The sequence below is a fragment of the Zerene cesonia genome, chromosome 25, assembly GCF_012273895.1.
Source record: "Zerene cesonia ecotype Mississippi chromosome 25, Zerene_cesonia_1.1, whole genome shotgun sequence".
Classification (NCBI taxonomy): domain Eukaryota; kingdom Metazoa; phylum Arthropoda; class Insecta; order Lepidoptera; family Pieridae; genus Zerene; species Zerene cesonia.
The window spans coordinates 1,429,474-1,449,397 of record NC_052126.1 but is presented as its reverse complement, the minus strand read 5'-3'; the positions used below and the strand labels follow the sequence as shown (position 1 = coordinate 1,449,397).

The following is a 19,924-nucleotide window of genomic DNA, read 5'->3' as shown; positions in this document are numbered from 1 at the left end:
TGGTGTAAATCAGATTATGTATAATAATGTCTGTATGCTGTTATAATTAAATCACATTATTTCAAATCGTTTTCCCAGGTGGAACGGATCAATTTGATGAGGGGAGTTCCGTTTCCTTTTCCACACCCTTCCCATTCCACTCCTTCTTTCCAGTCGTCAATCGTTTCCTTAAAACTCACCCCTTAAAAGTGGGATGCACATTCTGCAAGGCACTATTACTACAAATATCTGTTTCAAATTTTGCCAAAATCAGAAGGTAAAAGTCTGATAGTCGTATGTCGTAACATATCTCCGACAAAGTACCTTTAACTTTTAGTATTCATAATAATTCGTTAAATAAACGATACAAGTAACTATGATTACTAGCTTCTAATTCCAAGGAACAAGCTTAAAATTTACGAGAGCAAGAGATTACAGCTGTCAGGATAGTACGAATTAATTAGCGAAAGTTTAATTTACGTGCGCATGATCCGATCTATAGATCTTCGTAACCGGATATCAAGTATTTCATGAGCATTGTCAGCGGGTTCACAACATGATAAATAATTTTCTGACGCTATATATTAATCGACTGGATTGACTCAGGGGTTAAAATTTGTATGGTAATATCACAGATAACGTAATACTATGCTATAATATTATAAGATATGATTGTCGCCGTAAGAGAAAAAAAACCGTTTGATTATAATCTAACTCGCTTTTATAACCGATCCCATGTTGAAAGAACATTTCGTAATATTCCGAAAGGACCATATCCTTTTCCTTACCCTTCCCAGTCATTACCTTTATTCCTATCGCCAATCCTTTCTTAATCCCTTCCCAAAAAGTCGGGAATCCATTTGTAGAGGCGTAAGGTCTGCAATGGACCTTATGCCTCTCCAAATGTTTATGGGCGATAGTAGCGCTTACCATCAGGCGTTCCACCAGCTCTATTGTCGACTGTAACATAAAAAAAAACCATCAAGCGACCCACCAGCTCCATTCCCGACTATGACATAAAAAATGCATTGTAGTGTAATTTATACTAAATCTATATAATATGAATGTACTGTGATGAATGTTTGTTTTGTTGTTAAAATCGAATATTTTTTACTCAATAAGCCTTCTCATAGAAGCACTTTCGAATCGTCATAACACAATTTTAACATTCACCATGTAATTATACTCCTGGCTTGGTCTAAGTCGCAGCAATTGCTTATCTTGTACTAATAGGTCTTCAGGTATGTTCGTTTAATTGTACAATTAAATGCTAACTCAGTTTAATACACTTAACTTTCGATCTAACAACAATCTATACGATGTTTTTAACAAAATACCCTATTGTTTAATAAATGCAGGTCTTTAATATATTTTTTAAACTTTATTCTACACACCATAAGTAAATAATATAAAATACAGAATAAGTATACAAATTACACAATATAATATATACAATATATAATACTCAGTGGCGAGAACCTCGGACTTCAAAATCGATAAGTCGGCGTTCGAGATCGTGCGAGCGTGCAGGAAATAAATTGATTTTTCAATTTATCTGCGCATGTAGATACCACTGCTTAAAACGGTGAAGGAAAACATAGTGAGGAAACCGGCATGTCCGAGAATCAAAAATTCGACGGCATGTGACATCTGCCAACCCGCACTTAGCCAAGCAGTGTGTCCAAGCAGTGGGAACATATATGGGCTGATGATGATGATAAAACTCTTTAATACTATGAGAAATTCTATTGAAAATCGTTTATTAACGATTAATAAACGTTTATTTTACTGTATGACTTTTAATAATATTCTCAGAGTTAGAAGAGTATTTCACCAGTCATACCGTCTAATTACTCATGGTGTTGTCCGCGATACACATACAGTAGCCATACTAGATCCAGATTAGATTTCCAAACAACATTTATCCCTTCAACTAATACAATAATTAACTGTATTACTCTAACGCCGTGAACTGGACGCAATAAGCATTATCAAATCAATATAAATACTAGGCCTTCAGTCATTAGTTTGCTAAACACTGTCTATTATCGCCTTAGAGCTAATAAAGTTAAATCAATTTAAAACTTACATATTTGTGTCCTTATTTGCAAATATTCTTCGAAATTCGTAAAGCTTACGCAAAGTGTATCTGAGATATTTTGTAGTGCGAATTCATAAAAAATGAATTATATTTAAATAAAACAGTTCATATTATCGGTTCGAAATAAAAATCATATTTGTTTACAATTTTTTGATGAAAATTAGTTTGGAATTTTTAAAAAGAAAAATTCTCAAGAATTCTAGAACCTGATGTAATGTTATTATGGCAATGAGAATCGATTATACGCGTATGAATTTACGTCTACCCTATGTCTATATTTTAGAATAGAAATTTCTGTTATATACTTATGAATTACATATAAGAAAATATCTCTCTATCCGAAGTTTTATTACAAACAACCAGAAGTAATACTTCAACGCCCACACTGAGTGGCGGATTGGCTTTAAATAGTTTTAACTTTATGAGGCTTTCGCAGTTCCGCTATAATTTGATTGACTAATATTTCGGTCGACAAACTTATTATTGTGCACTATGCTGCTGGGTGTTATCCTATTTAATGGATAACTTCTCTCTTCTTCTCTCACATATATTCATATCATTGAGTAAATGAAACAAGAGAACCTGAAATGTGTACATATTATAAAACAGTAACCAGATGATTTATGTAATAATTTTAAAATAATAATTGTAATATATTGTTTTTTTTAAGATCTTAAAACAATGATTAGTTAATTTTTTCCTGTATGTCTATCTGTTTGCATTATAATCACGTTAAAACCACTGGGTAGATTTTTCAAAACCGTATATAGTGATAGACATTGGTCTACTATTTCATTATATTGATAAGGTACAACTAATAATAATAGACCACACGTGCCACGGATAAAAAGTTAGTTCTTCATAAAGCATAGAAGTTGACAATAATTATTGAATTTATTGTATAAATGTGTTTATTATACGCTTATCATTTGACCTCTCAATTCTAGTGTTTTATAGTCAATTATTCAAAAGTATTTTACATTCATTTTAAAAGATGTATTTACAGGCTTTATCTTGATTTAATGATTGTTCGTGGTTATCGTATTATGTGTAATTCAACTAAGGTTTCGTAATAACTGTGTTTACCAAGCGATTAGTTTTTATTTATTGTTGTTTTGAATATATAGGGCTTAGTTGCTGTTGTATTTATAAGATTCATGTATAATCATTTGCATGAGTAAATTTTCCACCATATCTATATTACTTGACAGTTTGTTTGTATGTTTGAACGCGCTCATCTCGTTAACTATTCGAACGTTTACAAGAATTCTTACACCATACGATTAGTTTACATTTTTCAACATTATGCAATCCTCTCATTAATCCTTTCAAAATCCCTTCCTTGTTTAAAGTCGGCAATCCATTTGTAGAAGCGTAAGGTCTGCAATCCTTACGCCACTTCAAATGTTCATGGGCGGTGGAAGTGCTTACCATAAGCGACCCACCAACTCCATTCCCTACGATGAAATAAAAAAACGTGTTTGTGCGTGCGGTCCCGTGTACCGACAGTGCTGGCCGAGACCGGTGATTCGTTGATTGTATTAATGTGTGTGTGTGTGTGTGTGTGTGTGTGTGTGTGTGTGTGTGTGTGTGTGTGTGTGTGTGTGTGTGTGTGTGTGTGTGTGTGTGTGTGTGTGTGTGTGTGTGTGTGTGTGTGTGTGTGTGTGTGTGTCATAAATCATGGTTTCATTGCAAAAGCTTGTATGTATCCTGGTCCACGTCTTAATACAAAATCAAAAAAAAGGACTACTTACTACGGGAAATTATAGACACACTTGAGGTTTCTATCATAGAAAATATATCAAATTTTCACTTTTCCACGAAACTCTAGAATCAAGCCATAGTATAAGATCCCATTCCATAATCTCCTTCACAGCCCTCTTAGGTACAAACATCTTTTCTCGGTACCTTTAACATTTTCTCTTAAATTTAAATATACACTTGAAGTATATATCGATTGTTTCTTGTCTATGACATTTTTTAACAAAAAATTCCTTTAATTCTATAATGACTAAATCGTGTACAATATATCACAAGTACGCCCATAAAGCGTGGATAATGATACGATAGTAATTTAAGAATTATTGAGACCATGCGGAGATGTAATGATCTATTGATCGATAATTCCATAATGATTTATAAGGATAACGATGTGATCGGTTGCATATACGTTGGATGTGTTATATGTTTTGTATGTACCTAATACAAGAATCACACTCATATTATAAATATGAAAGTTTATTTGTCCGCTGTCAATCACACTGATACAGCTGAACAGATTTTGATGAAATTTTGTATACAGACAGGGAATTAGCTACTTGGGCGATAGTATACTTTTTATCCCGATTAAATGCTCCCTTGGGATAAAACAGAAATATTGATATCCGGGCGGAGCCGGGACGAGTGTCTAGTAATACATTTTTTCGTCGAAATACTATGTAAATGGTAACAGGCCAGTTGATATAATTGAATGATGTTATAATAAATGTATTGATTACTAATTGTAACTGACGTCTAAGTACAATTCTTTAAATTTATCAAATATGAAATAAAAAAAAAGTAAAACATCGCTCTGGTCTCCATACACCACAATGTAACATACTGTATGACAATCTAGATATAGATACCTATTTCGAAAATGGAACGTTTAGAATTTACTGCAATAAGACTTATTACAAGCGCCTAATGAATTAAGAAGGTGTTGCCAACATCAAATATTTAGTAAACAGATTAAAAATTGATGCGCATGGCAATAGTATAGAATAATAGTAACCGATTCTATGAATTTTGTTTTGTTTGAAGTATTGTTGAAAGAGCGTGTAAGCGTCGGCGCCTTTTGTTTTGATCTATTACTGTCATAGTAATTTATTAGTTGCTTGGAGATGAGTCAGTCCTCCACCTACTAGTTTTCTTAAGGCGCGTTCTATGAGACGAAAGCCTTATTTTATTAGAGAATAGTAAACACGCTTACTTGTAATTTGATATCAATTACACATTACAATATGATAATGAAATTTCAGTTTGTGTTTCTTAAAAACTAATTGAAATATTTTATTAGAGAAAAAGTAATTATACTTACGCCTTACGTAATTTGAAGGACATACACACATATATAAATAAATAAATAAATTATTTGTTTGAGAGTAACAAGGACCCAATATCAGTTTTTAAAACAATTTATCAAAAATAAATTCACAAAGTCACAAAAATTAAAATAAAAATTAACATTTAAATAGTACATGTCCAATCTAAAGAATATCTAGAAATATATAAACAAAATATATATAACTAGAAAAAATTAAGGTATAAAGTTTCAGGTTTGAAAACAAAATAAAAAAATACGAGTTTCATTCATAACATGGCGGCCAGGAAAACGTTAAGGAGATATTATTTTTCAATTAAAACGTTAATTATAAAGGTAAGGTAGTAATGTAAGGTTGGTTAGTCAAATTTAAATAAGTTTTGTGTCCATTTCTCCACGTCGATAAACCTATACAGTTCAGTATACAGTCGTAAGTAGTCCTTTTTATAACCGTACAAGAAACAATAAACCAAATGATATTTTCAAACAATGATAAGGCAAAAAGTCGATCACGAATTTGAGAAACAGTCTTACGTTCATTTTGAACGTTTAGAAATTGCGTGCAAATGCCAAAAATAACATAAAAATATATCAAAAAACACTAAAGTAACTTCTCTTAAATCTTATGATAACAATGTCTTAGCGAAATATGCACGAGTCAAGCACGAGAAAAAGGTTTAAACTCTATGGATACACATAAATCACAGTTAACAATGTGGAAGGGTTTAACATGATCTCTAGGTTATGTAGCTAAAGAGATGCTGATGTATTTATTAATGATATTTAAATATTATAGTTCCTTTTTGTTTGATAATAAATTTTGTTCCTTCGTATTGTGTACGTTTTTGAAATAAATATTTATCTCATCTTTTATTTATAGAGTAATTATTAAAAAGGTGTCAATATTTACATACAATATTAGACAACACGCATATTATTATATGTATGTTATTGGAATATGTTGAGGATTCATTCATTACCCATTGGTTTATAGGGAAATAATTTCTCTATGATCCAAATATTATACTAGAATAACATGGATTTAAGAAAATTTTAAACATAGTCACCCATTAACTTCACTCTTTTTATATGTACACATATAATTAATCACAATAGCTTATATCAACAATAAAAATTCTATAATATGCAAATAAATTATTAACATTTTCTTTAATTCAATGAACCTATCTCTTAGTATATAAAATTCTTCGGAATTCTATAATCGTCCCGATGACATGTTTACGACATCTGTGCCAGTCTGTAAAAGGGCCATAATGGAGAAAAAACACAACAAAGAAATCATTGCTAGATGAAATGGGTCAACATGTATCAATGATTTAAATATTGATCGCGTATGTGATCCGGAACATGTTTTAACAAGCTTGTATTAGATTCACCTGTATTTTTATATAACTCTGACTCCTTAAAACTCGATTTTGAACCAATTTAATCAAAATTTAGTACTAATCAAAGATCGAGAATACATTATTGTTATGAGTTCTTCTTATCCTGGTTAGGATCGCCAGGATGAAATAATTTCCTTATGTTTACTCTGTCAACAGCTTTACATACATTCTACTATTAGCGTGTTTCTAAATTTTTTGACTACATTTATTACTATATGTGTACCAACTGATCCCACAGTCCCGTCTTCGCTTGAACTATCGAACGTGTGATAGCTGTTAAGTTGACTTATATTTTTGGCATAAGTTTCTTTAATTTTTCTTTCATACAATCGAAAACATCAGTCTGTTGACAATGATAAACACAATAAATAGAATTCGAAATCGGTCCAGCAATTCATATGAGATATAGAGATATCCTTTGGTCACGGCATCAGGGGGTAATTTTTCATTTTTATGCCATAAGCAGACAACTGAGCTGGAGGGTTATGGGTAGTGCCTCTGCGAATGCGCTGCCCGCTTTTAAGAGGAAGGGGATAAGGAAAGGATTGACGATGGGAAAGAAAGAAAGAAAAGGAAACAGGCCTCCGGCTCACCCACTCAACGTTCGAAATATAGAAGCATGCCACTATTTCGCGCCGGTTTTCTGTAGGGGTGTGGTACTTACCCGGAGCGAGCTGGCCCAATTCTTGCCGAAGCATACTCGACTCCCACATTACTCAAAAACTTCGATAAATACACGTTTATTTGTCATATTACTTCAATACATCTCTAAAGATAAAGATTAGTATAAAAGCATTTAAGAACAATCTTAAATTTTGTTTACTTTTTTTGTAGCATTTAAAACTTTTCTAATATTTTCGACATAGTTTTTGCTTAATCTGAGACTGCATTATAAGAAATATATGAAAATATAAAGCTACCCTTGATTTTCGATAACCAATTACTACCCACTGTATACATTGTAGAAGTAGTAGTAGTGAAGTCCCGTGTCACCTAGTGGGGTATGGGGCAGATGATGTACATCTGTTTCACTGATCGATTTTCTTTAGGGACAAGTAGGTGATCAGCCTTCTGTGTCCTGCCAGACCGAGACATTTTTTTTTGTGCGTGCGTAATTTGTGTTGTGGGAATTGAACCCAGGACCCCTCGGTTCTACGCTCACGCGTTAATCACTGAACCAAGGAGGCGGTCAAACTCTATACATAGTAGTGAGGTTTAAAGGACAATCTAGAATTCTTATCGCCCTTATCTCGAGAGCACATATCTTCATACACGCATTGTGTGGACTGATTAGGTTTTGTGAACACCCATGTGGTCTTAAGATGTCCTCGTATTTGTATGGGCTATTGTTATATGTAGCGCGGTTCCATTGGATACGATAGTAATCCTATAATTATTCCTCGGATAGCAGTTGCTGGACTAGAAGATATTATTTTCTATGGTATAATTACGTAATGTATTTTGCAAATTATGAAATATATATGATTGCACTTTGGTATTTTATTCTATTTGAAATTTTGCTGCGCCCTGCGGTTTCACCCGCGTAAGTCCGTATCCCGTAGAAATATCAGGATAAATAGTTGCTTGCATGTTATTCCAGTTGTCCAGCTATCTACGTATGAAATTTCACTGCAATCAATTCAGTAGTTTTTGCGTGAAAGAGTAACAAACATACACACAACCTCACAAACTTTCGCATTAATAATATTAGTAGGATAGGATATTAAAATTTTAAATTTACTTTAGTTAGTAATTGTCTACATACATTTAGTATAAATAAACTATTTGGGTCATAAGGTATACATACTATTTAATTTGCAACAGTATAATGACTTATTAATCTCATGATAACAATTTTTTTAACTAAAGAAATTTACCATAAGAGAGGTGTAATATCTCGAAGCTACAACAGCTATATTACGGATTATAATATTACGAATTAGGAAGAATTTCTAACATCGACCTGGTATGACCTGTCACAGTCACTCCTGTGTAAAATAATGTGCAAGCAACGACGTCCGTCCTGAGCGAATAGGATGCAATAATTTAAAGCAGGAGCGACAGAGATAGGTTACACCAGGCCAATTTGCGACTATACTTGAGTATATCATGATATCGTATCGTACGACAATGGGAACAGAATTTCACCCAAACTCGTAACTAATATGTTTGACACTTAATACTTCCTCTAAGGGCGGAGATTTTGAATTATGTGGTAATAATACGATCCATTTGTTTGAGTTATCGATCTTTTTATTTATCCCCGGTCGCCGGGGCCCGCCTTTGAATCTAATGATTTAACGGCATTGTAGGGTTGATGTATGATATCATAATTAACCAGGCCTAAAAGACCCCATTTTGTTTCGATGTTTTATGATTGAAATTCGATTCGTGATAATTTTTGATCTTTATTGTATTAGGGTTCTATTTGTTTGTTTATTTTTATGTGTCGGTCGTTTATTTATTTGTTCAGTTGGGTTAATATAAATTAGTATAATGTAGTATAAATAAATATATGTAATAAAAGTAGAATTATAATTTGTATCGATAATAATAAATATGTTTTTAATATAATTTTAAGCGCTGGAAATACCTTAGATGGCAAAAGCAGCCAACATTTTTCCACCACCAGACTTCAAATAAAAAAGTAATATAATATGTTTCACAAAAAAACAATCGTATTGATAACCTTCTTTGATGTCGGTTAAACATCAAAAATATGTAAATTCAAGGACTGTACTTGATATTTGTTAATATTTTTACTGTTAGCTCAGTTCATTGCTCCCATGTTTTAGATAAATTAGTTTACTTTATGATTGTTATTTTCATTTAAAATGCAGATCACGCTATCAGAGTATGGAACTATGAAACCATATATGCGATTTTAACAAGGCCTCAGATGTTTTATTGTGAGTTTGTGCGTGACTAGCTTTCGAAATATTAAGTGTTAAGATTAATAAAGCATATTTAATTGTGGGAGTCGAGCATGCTTCGGCACGAATTGGGCCAGCTCGCACCGGGGAAGTACCACACCCCCACAGAAAACCGGCGTGAAATAATAGCTTGCTATTGTGTTTCGTACGGTGAGTGGGGGAGCTGGAGGCCTATTTCCATCTCCTCGTCCTTCGCAGTCCATTCCTTCTATCCAGTCATCTATCCTTTACTTATCCCTTAAAAGCGGGCAGCGCATTCTCAGAGGTCTGAGCCTCTGCGAATGTTCATGGGCGGTGGTGATCGTTTACCAACAGGCGAACCACCAGCTCAGTTGCATATAAAAAATTAAATATTTCTACTCTACAATACTCAACGACACATCGAGCGAACTTACTTTTTATCAACTAACTCCTTTTTTATCAACTAACAATGAAAAACTTTATAATCCCTGCAAGCAAATGCATAACTAAGATAAGCAGCAATTTTACATCACCATGTGCGTATTAACCTTCACCGATTACTATAAGGAACATGAAGACACGGTAATGGCTCCTAATGATTGTTTATATGAGAACTGGTGTTGGGTCATTATATTGTGAATTATTGTCCATTCTTGCAGCCTATTTGCTGAAATAAAATCTAGGTATAAACGTCTTCCGCGTTGGATTAATCGTGGTCGAATAAATCAGAGGTAATTGGAAGTGTTTATACTCTTTATATATACACTAGCTGTGACCCGCGGTCGAAACCGCGTAAGTCCGTATCCCGTAGGAATATCGGTACAAAAAGTGCCTATGTGTTATTTCAGTTGTCCAGCTATCTACGAAGCAAATTTCATTGCAATCAGTTCAGTAGTTTTTGCGTGAAAGAGTAACAGACGCACGCATACATATGCATCCATCCTCACAAACTTTCGCATTTATAGTATTATTATTCGCCATTAGATGTCAGGAAGAATCATAATAAATTGGGACTACTCAAACGCAAGTAAGTTTAAGTCGATAAAACACGAATATGACATTTTCTAAAAAAAATTCCTAGCTAGATCGATTTATCGCCCCCGAAACCCCCTGTATACTAATTTCATTAAAATCGTTGGAGCTGATTCCGAGATTCCAATTATATATATATATATATATATATATATATATATATATATATATATATATATATATATATATATATATATATATATATATATATATATATATATATATATATACAAGAATTGCTCGTTTAAAGGTATAAGATTCATTCACTCATTCACTCATTTCAGTTTATTCGATATTTTGTAGTGGATAATTAATTACAAAATGATATAAATGTTTTACAAGTAGATAGTTAGAGTGATAGATAATGCAGATTTTGAAATTTTTATAAAAGGTAATTTTAATATAGAATTTACCTTCTAAATTGAAATATACATAAAATCACACACACACATTTGCTCTGAATTCAGATTTTTTTTATTAAACTCATAAGCCTCGAATTGATGGAAAATAAATTAAATTAATTTAACGTTTGAAAAGAGAGGTTTTCAATGCGAGGAGTGATTGGAATAGACAGATTTTTTCAAGTCCAACTTTTTATCTACTGGGTCACTTAAAATAAGAAATAGTAAAAGGTAAATTAATGCTGTTTAAATAGTGCTATTACAATATACCAATAAACAATAATAAACATTTAAATGAGCAGTAATACAAATGATGACTTACAAATTTCTTATTCAGTATAAATGTAAATGCAAACATTCGATTATTTCTACAAACCAACTAATTTAAATAGAAAACCGAGACCTAGGTCTTGTTATTCCCTTAGTAATTCAAGTGCAATGTGATAAAGATCCCAGTCCTCCGAGTTAAACCTAAATGCCTAGATTCTTAACTAAATTGCATATTGTTAGTTCCCGCATTTATAAACCGAAGGCTTGTTGTAAACGGGAAGATTTTCAAATGTTAACATGTAAAATAAGCAGTAATTGGTTTAAGATATACAACGTTTTCTCTGTCATTACTCATATTATCTATGATCATTGATATATCAAATAGATATATAGAGAATTAGTACTTAAAATATATAGTTTACGTGTTAAAAAATCGTCTATTATGTTCAAAAATTTTACGCATTGCTTCTTTAAGATATATTACAACTATGAAATATTTCAATTAAACTATATCAAACTCGTAAAGTCAAGCATTGGCCATAAATTAAAACAATCACACGCTAACTCCTTCTCCTCTCCTCTCTCCTCAGACTCCTTAATACGCGATTTGAATCAGTTTAAAAACTGAACACTTATCGAGGACAATTAACTATCTTATTGTCCTGATAAGCATTGCCAGCATTGCATACCCTGCTCTTATCTATACACTGTACAAAAGCAAGTTAGAAACAAAAGAAAGAACAATTTACTTTAACACACACAAACACAAATAGTAACAACACATAAACAAAAATGAAATTAAAAAAGAAAACATAATATAAATTACGTGTGGTTGCGTGCGCCAAAAAAGGATGCCACTCGGTATATTTAAGGAAGAACACCTCAATACTGATTTTCAGTTACAATTTAATGCTAATATTATTAGTAGTTTTTTTTAATTAAAATATTTATTTTATACCTATTATTGTTAAGTTTTATCAAACATTAATCAAAATTCAATATATTTGTTACGTATTTTGCGACAAACGCTGTCGTGTAAACTTCCTTAACATATTTCCTTATGTATGCGTGTGTGATAACGATAATTTGACTTAAATATATGTTGACTCATTAATATTAATCAGCTTAAATCACGCTGGTGGCCGTTTGGTTGTATGAAGTATTTTACTCACTATACATGGATGTAAAAATGTATGAACGATGTGAGTCTTTGAATATTATAAATAAATAAATGTTTAATGGTGATTATGTGATAGCGCTTTATTGGAAGCGATCGAAAATAAAAAGTGATAAAAAGATATAAAAATATGATAAAGTAACAAGAGACTATTCATTATTGAGATATTTTTGTCAGACATTGCTTTTATCTTATATTCATAAAAGAGAAGGTACATTTTTCAATCTTGCTATAACTTTTCGTTCCATAAAGATACAACGAAATTAAAGGTTTGCAATGGTTATATGCTATATGGTATTGGACAACCATTATAAATATTAATGAATAAATTTAAAAGAAGGATTCAAAAATCAGCCCTTAAACAAATACAAAAACAACAATTAAAGCGAAATATATGCACCTAAACCAAAACGTGCTAGCATAAACAATTTTCGCCACCACGTTTTGATTTTGTAATTTATTTTCCGTATAATTCAAATATTATCAGTATTTCAAGTTTAATCATAAATGGCGAAATATAAATTAGATTCGCGAATGAATTTGTGTACAAGTTTATAGTAAATACTTGCACGAAATTTTACAATAGGCAATTTAAGTCTACACTACACAGAGCAATGCTAAATAAATGATACTAGCCCTCCAACCAAATTTGTCTACTAACTACAATTAAACAATTATTCAATATAAATCGTTTTCAACAATTAACTACAATTAAATCGACAAAAGGATACTTAAGTGTTATTTTGTTTTATGTTCTTAATGTGGGAATCGAGCACGCTTTGACATGAGCTGGGCCAGCACCGGGTATCTAGGTAGGTATATATAGGTATCTGGCTGTGGGTTACCTGAATGTAAGCGCTAACATACATACATACACATTTGCAGAGACGTAAGGCTATTTGCAAAGAGCTTACGTCCAAATGGGTTATAGACTTCAAAAGATATGGGATTAAGAAAGGATTGATGGGGGAATAAAGGAAAGGACTGGGAAGGGCAAGGAAAAGCCTATTTCACATTACAAAATAACTACTATTTCTCGCTGATCTTCGATCGCATCATAATATGTTTATTTGTTTGAACAAAGTCACAATGTCAATAGACATGAGGAAATTTTATCAACTTAGCTGTATGATCTATGACTACATAAATATAACAAGTAAATAACTTGGCTTAATATCAATGCGGCAAATTTCGCAAAATTTCTGCTTCAAAAGATATGATTGAGTATCAGTATACTTTTGCCTTACCTTACAACCAAACAATCACATGTTATTTATAATACTAGATGCTCGTCCCGGCTCCGCCCGGATACCAAGTTTCCTGTTTTATGCCAAAGCAGCATTTAATCGGGATTAAAAGTATCCTATCAAGTCAGCTCACCTGTCTGTATACCAAATTTCATCAAAATCCGTTCCGTAGTTTCAGCGTAATTGACGGACAAACAACCAAACAAACTTGCACATTAATAATATTATAGTATAGTGTGATACAGAATTTATAATATACATAATACAATACAATTTAATATTCAGCAAAAAGGTTTGTTCTATTTATGTCTAGCTGGTTCGTCCCTAACAAGATTTGTGGTCGGAATAAAAACAAAAGTGCGAGAGTAACGAAGACCGCACCGGCTGAGCCTATCGGTTGTCTGTCCACTAAATTAGATGTCTGTTTGCATGCACTTTGCTCCTATTGTTAGTCCTACGTATAAATAATGTGTTTTTGTTATATAAAATCGGGTTTTAGCGACACTAATATCACTGGGACATTTGACGTTGACGTTATACTTTAAACTCTTTCGCTGTGCTATTAAGTAACAAAGTCATATCTCGCATTTTATAATGTCATTGAAAATGGTGGCTCAGGGGTGAGGATCTCGGATTTAAAACGTCGAAGGTGCGAATCCAGGCGAGTGCAAGAAAATTTTCAATTTATTTGCGCACGTTGATAACATCACCATTGCTTAAAACCTTATCAAAAGTTCGACGATATGTGACATCTGCCAACCCGCATTTAGCTTGGTGGTGGATTATGGCCTGAACTCATAGGAGGCCTGTGTCCCGCAGTGGGAGCATATATGGACAGATGATGAAGATGAGAGTCCTACTTTTGTGTAATATATGTATTTTGTGTATACAATAAATAATTTGATTTAAAACAGTATCAAGTGGAACATACCTTGGTATCTTCGAGGTTTCGTAATCTGAGTTGCTTTGTCTAGCATTGTTAAATCTTTTTAATACAGATCAACTGACAGTCACTTGCGATTTACGATAACATCGCCTCTCTCGTCCAATCAATTACTTCCAGAACATACCATGAATTATGTATCAGTTCTTGATGTTGACCGACGCAATGGTGTAGTGGTTAACCCATAGCATAGAACCGAGCTAATACCTTCCTTATAACCTGTGAATCACAATAAATCATTTTGAATTTGAATTTGAATTTGAGAGGCCTAGTTTCGATTTCAGATGGGGATAAACAATAAAAAGTCGGCCAGGCAGGGCAGAGAAGGCTGGTCACCTACTTGTCTATGGAAAATGCATCTGTCATTCTCAATAACGTGATTTGGGGAGGTTTTTGGATTGAACCTCGTTATATTAGCTGATTGTGGAATGCTTTCGTTGTTCTAGAATGCGTAGTTAAAGTTATTGTAGTATATATGGTTTGTATGATGAAGCTTTATGTAAGTCAGTACATTATTTATGAACATAAACAAAGTGTAAGTCGATTTTTTTTAATTATATGTGGTTTAACTACATATAATTAATTACGGTGAATGAAGAACACGAACACGCTATAATTAGCGAACAGTTTTCGATAATGATAAATAGCATTTAAATATTTATCGATCATCCACGTTTATAATTAATTATTTATTATTTGTTCTATATACATATAATCTGTATAGGGATAGAGTTGTCGCTTGAAAACTATACAATTATTATGTTTAACAAACCGTAAAATTAACATATGCCAAACTCGATTGAATATGTTAGTAAATATATTGGTTTGGGGTTATTTGCTTCTTATTTTCGGTAAGCAATCTTATTTAATATATCCACAGTAAAATTTAAAAAAGATTAAACGCTTATATAACTTGCAAGGGTATCATTATGAATTTATTTTCTAAATTATAAAAGTGAACGTATGTGTATTTATTGCATTTCTACTAAAACTTTATCATTATTTTGTTATAATTGAAATTTAAATGTTATATAGTTTTAATTTGAATGTTAGATAATTATAATTATTTAAATGCTTTTCTTCTGATAAAAATTATTTAATGATATCGGTGGTTCATCAACTTACTGTTACAAATCTTTAAATTTACACACATATATCTCTTACACAATTACGTATAACTGGCGTAGATCTTAGTTATTCGAATACGTCTTCCAAAAACTGTTACTTATCAATTGTTTCAGCAACTTTAATATCTATTACCAAGCCATGTGACAAGGGAAATACACGTGTATATGAAGGGAATATAGGTGAGAATGCAAGTTTTCCCTGGCTAGGAGTACTCCGGGTCCATGTTCGTAAGTGCCTGTCATACTCTTATCTACTCTAATGTCTACATATATAAAATTCTCGTGTCACTCAATACTCTACAATACTCTTCCGAAACGGCTTCACCGATTCTCATGAAATTTTGTGTGCATATCGGGTAGGTCTGAGAATCGCAAAAACATCTATTTTTCATATCCCAGAATGATAAGGGAAGGAAAGAACAGCGGTTGCCGAGTCAGCTAGTAATATTAACTACTAGCTGCGCCCCGCGGTTTCACCCGCGTAAGTCCGTATCCCGTAGGAATATCGGGATAAAAAGTTGCCTATATGTTATTCCAGTGGTCCAGCTGTCTAAGTACCAAATTTAATTGCAACCGGTTCAGTAGATTTTGCGTGACAGAGCAACAAACTCACACACGCACATCCTCACAAACTTTCGCATTTATAATATTAGTAGGATAAATTATTTGTGTATTATTGCCTTCTACTAAATGAGTGAAATTACATTCTCAGCTTTATCTAAATAAGAACTGTATTTTTTTACATAAAATTATTTATTTTAAATAATTAAATAGCTTAAATCCATTTATGTTAAATGACTTATAATTTAATGTTCGTAAATCATCAATTGACGGAGCACCTTATGCATAAATCTGTCGCTTCGAATGTGTACGCACAAAGTGTCTTATGAAGGACGACATATGTCTCTCCACAAATTAGCATACCAAAGGTTCACGGCGAGAAGGCCCTGGGTTATGTCAGACTCCCTCTGCAATAGTGGACTACCAGCTATATCCCAGTGTGTTTCACCAAACCGCTATTAGTGACAAGGTCTCTGGATATTCTCTGAAATGCGCCTCCAGCACTATTAAGCATGCGTAATTACATGTATACTGAAAATATATCAATCAATCGATATGTATTTGATGTATGAAATTTAAATGCCAATTTGCTGGATTGATTATCCGGCAAAAGAAATTTGGAACTTTTGCCGGATAATAAATTGAGTCAAAAAAAAAATTCAAACTTTTTGTACTTTTAACAATTTGTCATGTTTAGACGAAGGCTCCAGCTTTCAAACGGCGCTCAGTGGACTGTTGCTGATAAAAACCACGTATGCAATCGTTAGTGGTAGCGATGTGGCCAGAGTATCAAGGCATTTGCTACAGTAAGATTAATAATGTAATACTTATATCTCAATCAATCAAGTGATAGAACTGTATATTATTATGGTTGAAGCTTTAGGATGGATTTAAAAGAATTTGTTGTAAAGAAAAAGAGGTATTTAGAAAAGGACGAAGCTCGTATTCTTTTTCTTACCCTTCCCAGACCTTGCCTTTGTTTCTCTCGCCAACCCTTTCTGTATCACTTTCCATTTAAAGTAGTCAATCCATTTATAGAGGCGTAAGACCAGTAATCAACCCTACGCCTCAAATGTTTGCTCTGGCGCTTACCATCAGGCGACCCACCATTCTTTTGCCGACGATAACATAAATAAGACTGTCATAATTATGTGAAACGCAACACATCAAATAATTGATATAATAATATTACGCAAATGTCTTCAAATTTCAAAAAAACAATAGGGAACCAAAGAATGTTCTTCCATTAATTCCAAAGTTCGAATCGTAGTAATGAAATGTTCTAGAACGGACAGCAAAGCGATGTTCATCACCGCAGATGGTACATATTGGACGTGCGGTGTCAAAGATTATATGATGCATCCAGAATACGAGTACACCACGTACAACACACTGGCTCTTATTGAGCTGGACATTGATAAGGACAACGGTGAGTCCAAGTTTTTTTTTAATTAAAAAAAAAATGTAAATGATAGCTGCCTTAATACAGAGTTTATCATTGTTATTATTCTAAGTCTATCGTAAAGTCCACTCCACGTAAGAAGTAATTCTAAGAATATCCGTGGACTTCTTTGTGAATTTTTTTTTTGTTAAATTACTTTACCTAATATGACCTCTTAAGCCGTGACTGAGCAGTACTTCGTCGATTTCCTTTTGAAAGATAGTATTGAATCGATACAATATTTTACAGATAATTACTCCAATCTAAAGCCTATATGTTGGCCAAGCTATCTATACAATGCGTCTACATACCTCTATGCACTGGGATACACAGACGGTAACATATTTATTTTTGTCAATGTAAAGATAATTAAATTTGAAACGCGATTTTTTTAAGTATATTACGCATTCTTAAAGAAGGTATTAATAGTATATCTTCAATGAATTATTGAACATTTATTTTGTTTTAAAAATAAATTTACACTCTATTACCAAGAAGTCGCATTCAATTACCTAAATAATTTAATTTAGTTGTTTGTAATAATGGACATTATCATTTCCAGAAAATCAGATTTTAGAAAAAGTTATATATAAAATGCAGTACGTCAGTCTCCCTCTCTGCGAAGAGTTTTACAATAGAGCTGGGGTATTACTTCTTTACTTAATATCTTTTGTACTAAAATTTCATTACCTTACTGTAACAGAAGAAGGCTAATGCTTTTCCAGCATATGTATATCATTTATTGGGCTCGCCATACAGTCCAAACCGCTGGATGAATGTGAGATGTGATGAATGAAGATGATGATGAATTCTGTGGAGTCAAATAAATGTTTCTTTCTTTCTTTCTTACTAGATGTCGTTGTAATCGTCACATTTGTGGTAGTGATATAGGCTATATAAATTAACAAAATAACGTCCACAGAGTAAAAAAATGTTTTTCTCATATAGCAATATGAATATCAAATAATGGTCGTTAATAATTATAGAACTCAAAAGTTAGCATTCGGGGATTTTTAATAATAATAATGATTGTTTTCTAAATTCTGACGGACTTTTTGAGGAAAATATTAAAGAAGTTAGTAGGGCGAACTATGGATTATTTTCGGTCGTTAGTTTTTCTAAGATATAGTGAGAGATTTCATTTACAATAATTTTAGAAATCTGTCGGAAAATTACCGCAATATCAATGTGGTTATGCTATAAATAATAAGAAAAATTGCGTTTGGGACAACGGCATGGTGCTTGCTTCAAATTCTACTGGTTTTTGGAGTGTGGTAAGTAAATCTAGTTTGTATTAGTCATTTTTGTAATACATTTATGTTTTCCTATTCATTCTTTGTAAACTCCTGTTATATAGTAAGTTGCGTATTTTATTATCTGTGGCTAAATGTATTTCTTTTATTTTTGTGTGATACAGATATTCATTTGATCGACATTCAACTTTTTGAATTTGTCTTTTCAAAAAATTGATTACAATCAAAGGTTCAGAGTTAGTGTCAACTGGTATATCATACTAGATTCCTATATGAATGTTTTAGTTCATGATTTGGTAGTAAGTAAGTGCCTAAATGCCTATGTGTGTTTAGCCTTTGAAGTATATATCCAACGGTGGAAGAAGTTTTGAAATCGATGTAACAGTTACTGCGATATGCGCGCTCAAACAAACAAGCTGTTCTGCTATATATAGTTGGTTTAGATAGCTTTATCCGAATTGGTGGCAAGCGAAGCCGCAATATATTTATGGTTTTTATTTCAAAATTTCTTTTTCGAATATTTCTAAATAGCATTCACTTGTCTGTTTTCCAGATAGGGTTTGGTATTCGAGGGCCAGGTTGTGCTGCTCCAGCGAGATTTATTAATATCTACCCGTATTTATCGTGGATTCGTACTGCTACTGATGTAATTGAAGCTCCATATTTCTAAGCTGCAATAACGGGAAAGTAATCTTTAAAAAATACTCTGCTTTGGGTTCAAAGAAAGATCATATTGACATAGATAAATCTCCTCTAGCGGACTTAAATGAATCGAGATCTCATCATCATTTAGTTGAATAGGTAATAAATAAATAAAATAAAAGTCGTATATTGCTTCAAACGTTATTGATATCAGATATAATTCAAGTAACATATCCCATAATGAAGTAAAAGCCTCTCAGCTATTGATGCCATTATCAAAACTAGAGAGCTCACGAACATCAACGGTGATTTTCAGATGCCCCTTATGTTTAAAACTTATAAACAGCTATTATAATAAAGACTAATAT

General features: G+C 32.6%; 1 protein-coding gene across 1 annotated transcript; it reads left to right on the top strand.

Annotated features, from left to right (window-relative positions):
- The first annotated feature begins 12,354 nt into the window (after positions 1–12,354).
- LOC119836576 (plasma kallikrein-like) lies at positions 12,355–19,584 on the top strand. Its single transcript, XM_038361958.1, has 8 exons — positions 12,355–12,367; positions 15,774–15,887; positions 16,918–17,026; positions 17,507–17,649; positions 17,911–17,997; positions 18,224–18,306; positions 18,819–18,935; positions 19,468–19,584. Exons 1-8 carry the CDS (start codon positions 12,355–12,357, stop codon positions 19,582–19,584), a joined length of 783 nt encoding a protein of 260 aa, XP_038217886.1.
- Positions 19,585–19,924: the final 340 nt, after the last annotated feature.

Excerpts from the sequence above, each read along its gene's own strand:
- LOC119836576 (XM_038361958.1), top strand. Across the intron at positions 15,888-16,917 it reads AGTACTCCGGGTCCATGTTC|ACGAAGGCTCCAGCTTTCAA; the intron begins GTAAGTGCCTGT and ends TGTCATGTTTAG. Across the intron at positions 18,936-19,467 it reads CTACTGGTTTTTGGAGTGTG|ATAGGGTTTGGTATTCGAGG; the intron begins GTAAGTAAATCT and ends TCTGTTTTCCAG.